The following is a 13,233-nucleotide window of genomic DNA, read 5'->3' as shown; positions in this document are numbered from 1 at the left end:
AATAAATCAGATTAGCTTTATTGGAAAATGTTTCTCCACAAAAGTGTCCTGCCTTTAATATAACTGTGACAGGGATAAACACCCTTGCCTTTCTAATGCACTTTGTCCTGTACAGAAAAAGTATGTACATAAACCAAAAAAGAAAAGAAAAATAAACTGGCAGCAGCCTACTGAAAAGATTCCATTCTGATTCAAAGATTTTATGGAATTCAAACTTTATAGCATAGTTAAAATCATACTGAAGATATTATTTTTTCATAAAGTACATTTTCTACTGAATATGGTTATTTTTTACATTTAATTTCTTTTAAAGATTTCATCCTTATTTCTTCTTTTAAGCACAATGAAACTGACAAGTTTGGTCCAGTAGAATCTTCTAATCAAGCCAACATAACAGAATCTTCACTCGAAAGCTCACAGAGGCCTCTCCATCCCTTCCCAATTTATCCACTGCCACAATTCTTTCCAAAGGGGTGTTTGGCAATAGAGCCTGAGCACTGAAATATTTAAAAAGCATGGGACAGAAATATATCCATCAAAATCCGATTGTGGTCCAAACCCAACCAGCTGTTAAGTCAAGCAATATGAATGTATGCACACTTTCTGCTTAATAAAATTTGAATCAAACACTTTGCATCTGATTCTCTGTGTAAGCTTTTATGCAAACTTCTAAAGTGCAAGGAATCCTGGGGTGGAAAAGCTATTCTGAGAGCTTTCACATAGTTCATATAATTAGGGAAACCACTTCCTTTGATTGTAAGTGTTCAAAACAGCTGAATTTCTTCTATCAAAGGAACTCTATGATTTGGGTCATCTCTTTTACTTCCCTTTCATGTTTCTCAGGATGAGAGGTGAGAGGCTGTGGAGCACATTATTGGGGGGAAAAATCACTTTTTGTTTTAAGGATTGAACATGGACTATTCAAAAGGTTGTCATTTGGGAGCTCTCTTTCTTTCCCTCCCTCTGTTTCCTTCCTTTTCTGTTGAGGTCCTTCAGTAGTGCTAAGTGAACGTACTCCAAAATGCCAATTTAAGACTGACAGAAAACTGGTTTATGGTTCGTAAAGAAAGGAATTGTATTTTTGCTTTGTACTGTTTGGGATGAATGTGTAATTGGAAGAGGGCTGAAACTGCAAGGTCTTGCTCTCTCTACCTTGCTATCTTTTAGCGGTTCTAAACACTGACCGAGCCAAAAGAAAAAAAGAAAAATTAGACATGTAAAAGAAGATAAAGAAAGCCATTACTCTTGCCTTTAAGAAAAGCTATCTAAGCTTCTCTCTTTAAACACACAAACCACACAGGGAAATCAGCTAAACAGTTTAAGGGGGAAAACATAGCTTGTGTTTGAAAATCAGTGCCAAAGCTGTGACAGTGTTAAGCGTCACTTATTCCAAAAGACTTTCTCCTGCCAACCACCAACTTAATCTGCAGAACAGATCCTCTTTCCACGGTATCTCTCTTGCAATTAAAAATAAAAATGATGGCACAGAGCACCCATGTGATTTGGAAAACTATTTAAACTATTGAGAATCAATCCACCTAGACCACAGTCTAAGACAAACTTAGGCACACATAACCCATTGACTTCAGTGGGTTTAAATGCAACCAACTCTCTATTGGATCATGGCTTTAAAATCCAGATAACAAATGAATTCTTAGAATTATTATTTCCTTAGTATATATCAAGGGGGGCCAATTTGCTAAGCCTTGGACTATCAGACACATTTAGCATCATATACTGATGACACTCTTTTTCTTTAAACAGAAGCTATATGCTACCTCCAGTACCTACACGATGGCTATATGCTGCTTCCAGTATCAAAGGCAGCATGCCTCTCTACATCAGGGCATGGTCTGAAGGCACATGAGGTAGTTACCTTGCTGAATCTAAGCAGGTCTGGGTCTGGTTGGTTTTTGGAGGGGAGACTACCAAGTACTCCTATGTCGCCACCTTGAGTTCCACAATGGAAGAAAGATGGGATATAAATGTAATAAAGTAAATAAATATCAGTTGTGGGGGAACATGAGCAGGGTGGTGCTGTTGCACTCATATCCTGCTTGTGGGTTTCCCGTGGGCAGCTGGTTGGCCATTGTGTGAACAGAAAGTTGGACTGGATAGACTCTTGGTATGATCCAGCAGGGTTCTTCTTATGTTCTTAGGATTGTCTCAAAGCACTGGGCCTGTTCAGTGGTTACTTTTCCATGGGATTCTGCCCAGATAAGATGGGTGCAGGTGGCCTCTGGATCATATACTCCCTCACCTGTCCCTCCCTGCACCATGCAAAGAAGCTAACAAGCATACTGGGAGAACCTGCTCCCAGTATGCATGATGTTCACAGACAAAGGCAGGATCTAATAGTAGTCATTAATTTCTTCCTGTGGTGAGGAATGAGGGATTGGGGTAGGGCACACCTATCGCAATCTTCCCCACTAAGAGATGTTCTGTCTTTCTATTTATGTTATAGTCATTATTTCTAAATTTACACCAATTCACATAACTTGGCATATGTAAATTTTATGCAAGTATTTGTTTTTCTTTTGTGTATACAATGTATTTCCCATTTTTTTTAAATAAGTGGCAACCCTAGTTTGCAAGGAGCTGTTGTTCTTGCCTTGCTCAGTCTGCTAAGTGCTAACAGTTGATGGGCAACTTTAAGACCCCTGCAAGGCTCTCCCTTCTTATTATGGTTCTTTATCTTTAAACTGGATTTGGATTAGACGGCCCTTCAAATAGAGGGCTGTCCTCCAACAGCTCTTCAAATAGATGACTGCCCTCTGAAAAGTAAGGGGCCATCTAAATCAAGACGTTTTCCAACGCGATCCTGTTTTAAACTGCATTTTCAGGAAATTGGACTTGCTTCTTCCATGGCAGACACAGCCAATTACAGCAGGCTATCCTCCCGAAAAGAACTGCTTTTGCGTGGCAGACAGGTGGAGCCTCACGGCATCAACAAGCTCCCGCCCCGCTCTTAAAGGCAGCAAAAGTCAATGCCCAGATTGCGGGGGGGGGGGTGCGCGCGCACCTGCATGGACCTTCCTTTCTCCAGCGTCCACGAGCGGTGAGCTCAGCAGGAGCAGCCAGGCCACGGGAGCCCGAGAAAGGGAGATGCAAGGGAGGATCTGCAGTGCCCCTCTCTCCTGCAGTGGCAGTGCCCTAGGCTCTGCAGAGGCCCTTCCCTGGAAGGAGGAGGAGGAGTCAGCAGCCCCCAGCCCAGCCCTTTTCTTTTATTTCCCTGCTCCCCTCAACTCCGCACTTCTGTAGCTGCAAAGGGTGGAACCTTAGTGGAAGTCAATGCAAATTATTTCCTAGTTATTGTTTACCAGGCTGTTGTCAGAGCAGAAGCAAAGATTTCAAAAGAACAGAAGTAATCCCAAAGTGCAGCCTCACTTGGGGAAAACAAAACAAAGCACCTTTTAACTCATTAACCCTTTAGCGAAGCTCCACACCTCTGGATAGCGGCAGCTTCAGAGCAATAGCCTTCCCCACCCCTCTCGGCTCTTTGTTGAGTATGTGCAGTGCAAGCCAATGAGAATTACTTCTGAGTAGACATGTTTAGCCAGATGTTTTAAGGGCAGAAGTGGAGATTTCAAAGGAACAACAGTCATCCCAAACGACAGGCTCATTTGGGGAAAAACAAAACATCCACACAACTGTGAATGAGTGGGGCAGGAAAAACAAACAAAAGCAAAGGGGCATCCGAGAGCCATGACGTTAAGACCCGAACACACCCCTAGGCTCGCCCACCATACTGAGCCAAATTTATTTTGGGGAATTGGGGAACACTCTGCACAAACCGCATTGAAGCCTCAGCAAGAAGAAAATCCACTGCAAAACACCTTTACGAAAATGCGCATTTTCAGGCAGGAAACCACGTTGTTGCTGCAAAGTGGTGGCTGCATCATGTGACCCAAACATCTCTGAGAAGCAGCAGCGCCGGAGTAAATCACTCATGTAGATGGGCCCCAGAACACATAGCCATCCAATTGCAAACACTGGTTTATATCTTAAATAGCCACTGTTGGTCTTACGTATTTTGATGGGTTAGGCAAAATATTAGACCCCCTACATTCTCTTCTCTCTGCCCTCCCCAAAAATTGGCCTGCAGGCCAGACAAAGCTTTTATAACACCATCACCCTGCCTCATTCACAGAATTCTACTGCAGGTCTCAGATGATGTCGTCTTCCACGCGTAACCTTCCCGTGTTTTCCCACCACTTCTTCCATCTTTTCTTACTGCAGAAAATCCGTTAAGAAAGAAAAGACAAGATAGCTGCACAATGCCTTCTGATTGTTAGCACTAGGAACCCTCTGTCTGGAAGCACCCCAGTTTCCAAGGCCTATGACATTCCCACCCGTTCCCTTACAGGAATGTGTACCCTAACTTGATATCTTAGGCCACTCACTGCACATGATTTTTACCTATGTGTTGCTAGTTGCACACAGCTCTTGACTGTATGAGATGTTTACGTATAACATGGAAATAAATAAGTCAGATTTATTTTGATGGCTTCTCTTAGTTGGCCCAGTAAGTTCCATCATTAACCCAGAGATGTCCTGAGGTAGAAATGTAGGTTTGCACACTAATTTCCAAATTATCACAGCTAAGGAAGACAGCTAAGAATGCAGCTTTAAGAAGTTAAGGACACTTTGGTAATGTATAAGGACAAAAGGGATAACAAACTCCAGAGGGTTTTTTGTTTTGTTTTTTTAATTAAAATTAAATAGAAACTTAAATATTGATCATATTAACAAGAAGAGCAGGCTGTTTACTGTTTGATTTAGCATGTGCTCAAACTTGCAGTTTTTCCAAACACACTGCTACAGAAAATCATGCGAAGGGGGAGTGTAACATGCATCATATCCCATGCTCCGTTACTGTTCGATGTGCCACTCCTGATTTTTTTTAATGCAAGAGCTTATACTTTGTGAAAATGCACTTTGGATATCCTTTTAGCAGATGTCTTATGCTATTCCTCTTTCTGACTATTGACCTCCCGTTCTCACACAGTATCGGAAACATTTTAAAAGATGCTGAATTTGCACTACTGTACTCACTTACCCATTCACCATAGAGACTTGCTCATTTATTTTAGCTGAAACTAAACCCAGGTACTTCAGAATCCATCCCAACATCCCCCACCACACTGCATTGATTTCTCTGGAGTATACCAGGGTACAACTGAACAAATTCAGCACTTATGAGAGAAATTGCAGACCTATGGCCATTTCAGAGGAAGGAAGAACAAACAGATGGGAAACATGCAAAGACAGTGAATGCTGAAAAGTGAAAATAAATTAAAAGCTAACAGGACTACCCTGGACAACCTTTAGCTGCTGTCACATAGCAATGCATCTGAAACATTTGCAGCAGTGGCAGCTTGTATAGGTGTTGTGGCCTCACAACAAAATCAGTGTCACATCATGTTTAATAACCTCTGCTGGCATAAATGTCCCTGTATTACACCAATCCTAAGCACTTATGTGCTGTGCAGCAATTCTTATGATCAGTCTATTGGTGTATTTATGTAAGAGTGAACTGACTGGTAGCTTTCTCTGTATCTGTGCAGTGCCCAGTTAAGATAAACAGGTGCTCAGTGTTTCCTTATAACTGTTTATACTGCCCTCTTAAAAAGGAAACTTTCTTCATGCACATCTTAAATGGCAGAGAGCGTAGGCAGAGAGGAACTTTGAGGCCGCAGCTGTGTTACATTATGATTCCATTTAATCTTTTCTATCCATTTTACCCAAGATAAAAATATTTTGTCTAGTTGTTTGTTTTTATCAGTAAGAGTCACCTTCCAAATGGAAACAAAAGAAGGTAACAAGAATGAAAGGGCTGCACTGATATTTCTATGAAATACAGTAATTGCCAAGCATTTTGCTATGCTAAAAAACAGGTAAAAAATTAATTGTGGAAATAAGTGATTATTTATTTGTTCTGGAGGGCATCTAGATGCTCCAGTCTTTCTTGGGATGGCATATGTTCTATACAACTGTAATGAAAGCATAACCTTGGGACACATAATTGCAGTGTCAAAGCCATTCTGTGCAAAGATACTTTCTAAAATGCTGATATATAAGAACGCTGGAAGTCCAGTGGCTACAACACTGTCTTCTCACATACAATATGTTGTGAAAAGTACCATGAATCAATATGGTACTGAAAAGTACCATTCAGTACCATGAATCAGTATGTTCTGACAAAATGCATAAAATCAGAAGAGCAAAAAGGCTGTGATTCTGCCAAATGATGCACATGCTCAGGGGAAAAAAGGATACGATCCTCCTGAACCTGCACTAGAGCTTCAGAATTTCTCCCAAATAAAAAAACTCCCTGCCTACACAAAGGTGGCATTATAGTTAGAAGGTCTGTAGCCTCAATGTGGAGAAAGGAGGAAGAGGAGGATTAAAGAGCATTCAAACATGCAATTCCCCATCTTAATTCTGAAGCAACAAAATCCTATAAGGGCTGCACCACTTTTTTCTACACGTATAAAAAAAGGCCTTAGTCAACTACCCTCTCTTGCCTATAAACACACAAGTTAGGAAGCACAAACATTCACCACCACTACTAACCATACTTCCATCTCTCCTTGTCACCACGCTAATCACACCATGTAGGAATGCAATGTTTTCCTCCCACAGACTTAAATTTGCATTTGCATTTGAATTGCTTCTTTAAAATGCAGCAAATACTTAGAACAAAGAAAATGCTTGTACAGAAAGCAAAATTAAAACGGAATATTCATACTGCTAACTAAGTTGGACAGAAAAAGATAGCATACTACAATAAGCTAATAATAAACTTACAACCAGGCCTCACTTCTTCTTCCATAGCACCAACAATCCCTGGTATGGTATGTCATGTCAAGGAGCTAAGTATCCTTATAAATTGCACGCCAAGCGAATATGTCTATATTTAATCCTGTGAAAGCAAGTGTCACTGGGTTGTACCCAGACTTACTCATGCTTCAGGTAGATCAATTTAAATCAATGGGACTTAAGTTGGGTAACCATCAATGGCTAACTTATCCCACTGATTTCAATGGGTCTACTTTAAACATAACTGTTTCTGTATTCAACCCAATATAACATTTATTTAACTATGTGTATTCATTTTGCTACTAGTTCATTCTATTTATTTAATTAAGGGGTGGGGTTTTTTGGTCTTCCTTTATTTGTACTTGGGTTCCTAAGCCTCATGTGGCGCAGAGTGGTAGGTGGCAGTATTGCCACCGAAACTCTCCCCACGACCTGAGTTCGATCCCAATGGAAGCCGGGTCTCGGGTAGCCAGCTCAGGTCGATTCAGCCTTCCATCCTTCTGAGGTCAGTAAAATGAGTACCCAGCTTGCTGGGGGAAAGGTAGTCATGACTGGGGAAGGCAATGGCAAACCACTCCGCTATAGTCTGCCATGAAAACGCCAGCGTAAGCAGCGTCCCTCTAGGGCTCAGTAATGACCTGGTGCTTGCACAGGAGGAACCTTTCCTTTCCTAATACATGCCCCAATGAGCCATGTTTTAGGGTCCAATATATTCTGGCATATAAATATTTCAAGCTGGGGGGCTGGTCACCTCTCAAGGATGCCCCCAACCATGTAAAAACAGACTGTTAGAATAGGTCAAACCAGTCGGACAAGTTTAGCCTGGCTGATTCTCTACTGTTATGAAGATTAGCTGAGTGGTGGCTGTCCTCAGAGATGGCCATGGGTAAACTATTTTGGAAGGGGACTATATTCCCTCTCCTTCTGCATTTGTTCAGAAGTCTGTGAGAACAGTAGAAGCAAGCTAAGTCTGTAGTTTAGTGAGTCTGTGCTGGAACTGGATCAGAAAAGGAAACGGAGAGCATGACTTTGCTCTCTGCAGGAAATCCTATCATACTATGGGTTCCCCTAGACATCTGATAGGGAACAGGAATCTGGTGGAGTGTTGATGCTGCAAACCCTCACCTTACACTCAGCCTGAATATATGTATAAATAAGCCTTATATCACAGAAACACCATAAGTCTCCAATGACCTCCTCCTAAGGAAACTGAATCCTGGGTAAGCACTGGAACCCTTGAAACAGCTCGCAGCTTGGAAGTGGGATGCAGGCACATAACAGTATAATGCTGTCACATGGACCACTGAATGTTTTGCTATAACAAGGTAAGACAAACACATGCAAGAAGTTGTCTAATTGCTGCTACCAAATTACAGCCCAAGCAACACGATCTTACCCTGCCTCTTGTCAGCTTCAATCCAGGCCCACCAAAATGCATACACTTGGATGGATTAAGTAGATGAACCTTCGCTCACTCCTAGGGTTTGTGAGGAAGAAGATGGTCTCTACATTCCTTACCACTGGTTCCCAACCTTGGATCCCCAGATGGTGCTGGGCTGCAACCATCATCCCCAGTCAGCCTGCCCAATAGTCATGGATGATGTATATGTTGTAAAACAACATCATCTAAGGAAGCAAGATTGGGAGCTGCAGTCTTAGAGCCCAAGCTTTTAAAAAAGTTTTCTAAACTGAAACCAGCTCCTTGGATTATGCACAAAATGTTCTAGGAAGCCAGTGCCAATTCCACAGCCCTAATCCCCATCATTGCATTCTTCACTAGTTGCATACTACAAAACAATCTCCAAAGGCAACTCCATGCAGATACAAGGCAGGAATCAGGCACAAGGTTATGAATGACAGCAGCTCATTCAAAACGTGAGAAATATGTAGCCGCAGACACCCGATGAGGAATACAGAGAATGCTCCTACTTGCTGCAGCTACCTGACATTTCAGGCCCAGCTCAGGAGCATCCAAGGCTGCAAACATGAGTGATCTCAGGAAGCCGGCTGTCTTTACCAGAAGAATGCAATGAACAGGTGGTAATAAGAAAACAACATTATCAAATTCTAATCATTTTATTAGTGTCATAGAGGGCTTAGGGGATACACCCGTCAGGAATTCAGACAAGAACTTTATTGTCCCTTCCCAATGAGAACAGACACAGGAAACGCCACCCAGATACAGCTAAGTCCACTGCTACCTAGTGACATATAATAACACTAGCCACACAGTTAGGAAAACTGTTGATCCTTCCCCATAATTACAGGTTCCATTTGCAGAATCAGTGTATTTTCTTTACAGCCATCCTTAAACCAGTGAAGTATAGAGGGGCTAGCATGATGGAGAAATGTGGGAAATGTAGACGTGAGAAATCCAGATTTAAATCTGGATGTGAGAAATTTTAGATGTGAGAAATCCAGATTTAAATCTGGATGTGAGAAATTTTAGATGTGAGAAATCCAGATTTAAATCTGCATTCAGCCATAAAGCTTACCATGGCCTTGGACACCAACATAGCCTAACCTATGTCACAGAGTGGTTGAGAGCACAAAATGAGGTATCCTAGGTATGTCGGCCTGAAGGAGGCATGGCATACAATGCATGTGAATAATGAAAACATATCAAATACTCATATGAAGCTGTTACCAACATTTTGAAGGCTGTGCTTTGTTAGTACAGGTATGCTCTATCGATATGGATACCTTCTGTTATCAAAAGGCAATGCAAACATATGCTATAAATTAAAGTGCACAAGCTATAGACACATTATTATAACAAGATTCCACAGTAACCCACAAGATATATACCATCCTCCCCATCTCTCAGATTACCAGCGTTGTTGAATTTACATATAAATACGTTATAGGTGCAAATAAGTGCACTAAGGAAATATGATTAATGTTCTTCTGTTAACAGTCGAACAAGTCAAATCCCCTTGACTAGATATGTATTTTATTTGCTGGTTCAAACAACAGCAAACAATGGATTTTAATTAAATCTTTCCAAGACTGAAACTGCTCTGTACTCATAACAGTTTGCCAAATGTACATTCATGGAAATGAACTGCTGTATCATCTCAGAGATCTTAAAATAAAAAGTCATATCTGATAACTTTTGCAGCTATTACTCAAAACAATCTTTATAGCCATCATAAGTTTCAATTGATAATAAAAGAACTTTAAGACTGAATTGCACAAGAAAACTGAGGATATTTAAGTTTGCAGGTAGCATGCATGTTTCAAACCATAAATTTAACTGTGAAGAAAAGATAGGAGATGAAGCCAAAGTGCCTATTCTAGACAGAAATCCATGTCAAGATCGAGAATATATAGAATGATAGTCCTAACCACATTTACCCTGAAAATCACACTGATTTCACTGGGAGATATTTTAAAGGAGGCATGCTTAAGACTGGAGCCTTAGGGTAATCTAGTCTATCCACCAGCAGAATGGAAACCATTGGAGGAATAGATTCCCTCGACCCCCAGCACCCACACATAGTCCACTCCAAAGGGTGGTGGGAATATCGAGAACCGATATTGGGGAGGGGGTGCAGAGGGAAGGAGAGCAAGGGAAATTCCTACTGCACGAGTGGATGTCTGCTTCTGTATTGTTGGATGTAGCCCTTAAGATCAAGATTTAATTTAAATCCCACTGAATTCTGGGGTATCAGATCCGATCCCTTCGCCATTAGGCGGCAATGCTATATATGCTTACCTGGGAGGAGTACACCCTGCTGAACGCAATGGAACTTACTTCTGAGTAGACACGTATAAGATTGTACCATTAACTTATCTTGGCAACAAGCAGAACACCAAAGTCAGAGGTCGTTTGGCCCTGACAATTATAAACAACTACCACAAAAAGCCTCCTTTAGAATAGACTAATCCATATAAGTAAGTGAATGGAGTTTATTTTGCATACATTTCAAATGTTGATTCAGTAAATGCTGTTTCTATCAAGCAAGTCAGAAATTGGATGGCTCAGGTTAGGCAGATCTGGCTCAGGTTAAGATAATTTACATTTCTTTATTATATATTTAATTTGGTATACTGTTTTAATATATTTCTCTTTTTCTTGCACCACTGTTAAACACTCTGAGATAACCAATGGGACTGGCTTTAATACAAACGATGTAATTTGATTTGGGTTGCTATTTAATAACAGATATACAGCCCAGTCCTATGCATGCTTACTCAGAAGTACGTCACACTGAGTTGAATGGGAACTTACTCTCTAATAGGTGTACATAGGATTGGGCTGCATCTGTTATTAAATCACTTGAGATGTGCTATTATAGTTTCCATAATGTGTTCCTATAGTTTCCATAATCAGCAAACCTACTCAGTCAGCATCCAAAGATTGCAAACCAGGGTTGCAATCCAAAACACTCTTACTTGGGAGAAAGTTTCACTGAACTAAGTGGGACTTCTAAGTAAACATGCATATGATTAGTTTGTAAGTATTTTCAACCTATTCATACCAATGCCACATTTCTGATATTGTGGGGGTATTTTGCTACCTGCAGTATGTATAAACAATGTTGTTTTACTGAGTTGTGTTGCCGTATAATAGAAGGCCGTGTTTATACTGAGAATGCCTATTAGTATGACAACATGTTTCCGTAAATAAAGATCTGACTGAAATATGATGTTGCACATCTAGGCTACAATCCTGTCTTTAATTACAAGCATGCATTTCTCAGAAAAATCAAGATGAGAGGTACATATATCCGAGTGCAAAAGTACACCACTAGATTAGCAATATTTTAGCAAAAGATAGGTCACCCTACTAGGCTCTGGTTAGACACCTGCTTAAAAATCAAGAAATGAACATGATTTTTACTCTACTCCATTCACAAACATGCTGATTGCTTAAGTTTACTTTTAAGTATATCCTCACTATGCAAAGGTTTGAATAATTTAAGTTATTCCATCAGAAGTACTCTGATAACAAAGTATGAAACAGGCTGCTGGTTTCTGATAATAGTGGGACTGGCCAATATTAAATGCTCGGACACAGGAGGGAAAAGACTATGAAGAAAAGGAAGAGCTTAACTCTTGCTTAACTGCCAATTAAAATTTTAGTTCTCAGTAATTCTTCTGATATAAAGAACTAGTTAAGTGCATGCTTACCTCTTTCTCTATCTTAAGCAGCTTCTTCACAGCCACCTCCTTGTCCTGAGATATCCATCGGGCTCGGTATACACTCCCAAAACTCCCTCCGCCGCAGTTTTCAAAGAACTGCAAGTCATCAAATTTAATTTGCACAAATGAAGCACCGAGAGACAACATCTCATAATGACAAAATATACCACGACAAAATCTGTAAGAGAAAGGGGGGGGGGGAGAGAAACTCATTATACTTGTTGCTACGGTTGATCGTATTCTTAAATTTTCCCTTATATGATAATGCAAACAAGATTCTACCGATATAAAAAGCTTTGTCACTCACACTGCGTATATATACTACCCAGACTCTTAGAGCTACTGTTTGAAGAGAAACAGCTAGAAAATCCACCACATTCTCTCCGATTTTCAGATGCAGGAGCAACTCTTTTGTGTGTGTGCATGCGCAGAGAAAGACTGGTTCCCTTTTAGTGACGTACACTGTCAAAAGGGAAGCGCGATTGCAACTGTCAGCTTGCCTAGGAGTTCTGGAATGTGGAGTATGCCATGTATCCATGTCGTGATCACTTTGAGAAATATACATAACCTAAGCCCCTGAACATTCTAGCACAACAGCTACTTTAGACTTCTCCAGACCAAGCGGTCTGTCTGCAAATGTTCACTAAGGTGAACATTTGTGAGAAAACTTGGCACTGTGAGAAAACTTGGCCAAAGCACAAGTCTGTTCCAGAAGTGGTTTAGTTGTGCTTTCAACAGCAAGTGCAGAGTAATTTGTCTTGAATGCAGTACACAAAATCCAAAGTGTATGCCAATGCCGGGGTTTCTTTCTTTTTCTTTTGCAGTTATAAGGGATCGTATCATATTTGTTACCAGTGGAACAAAACATTCTTCCCTTAAAGTTGTAAGTCCCAGAGCCTCTTCTTAAAAACTATGATGCAGCCATGAGAAGTCTAACCACCTGATCAAAACACGATCAAACTGAAAACCCATACCTGGGGACTCTCAACACAGTGTCCATGGGCACCAATGTGCCCCAGACTCTTCTCTTGGCACCAGCCAGGCTCCCTACCCCTCCTGATTTTTATTTCTTTATCGTTTTAATTAATGGTTTAAAACTTGGAGGCAGGCATGCTGCAAAGTGAAGCGCTGCCCTCCAAGGTTCAAAAGAATGGCTTAAGGCGCAATCCTATGCATGTTTAGACAGAGAAGAGGCACATTCTCTGTGCCTCTTCTTTGTCACAGAGAAGGCACAGCTGTACTGGCTGGGGAATGCTGGGAGCT

General features: G+C 40.9%; 1 protein-coding gene across 2 annotated transcripts in view; it reads right to left on the bottom strand.

Annotated features, from left to right (window-relative positions):
• Positions 1–13,233, bottom strand: part of MAP3K20 (mitogen-activated protein kinase kinase kinase 20) — a 147,277-nt gene that overhangs the window by 121,028 nt on the left and 13,016 nt on the right. For both annotated transcript variants that reach the window (XM_084812965.1, XM_084812976.1), the window contains exon 2: positions 11,959–12,148. In XM_084812965.1, the coding sequence (XP_084669091.1) occupies positions 11,959–12,117 (159 nt within the window). In that variant the 5' untranslated portion in view covers positions 12,118–12,148. The remainder of the gene's footprint in view (positions 1–11,958; positions 12,149–13,233) is intronic.

Source organism: Heloderma suspectum, chromosome 1 (genome assembly GCF_057233095.1).
Source record: "Heloderma suspectum isolate Gila_16-S chromosome 1, 16-S_ref, whole genome shotgun sequence".
In the NCBI taxonomy this organism is placed as follows: domain Eukaryota; kingdom Metazoa; phylum Chordata; class Lepidosauria; order Squamata; family Helodermatidae; genus Heloderma; species Heloderma suspectum.
This window is presented reverse-complemented; position numbering and strand designations above follow the sequence as displayed.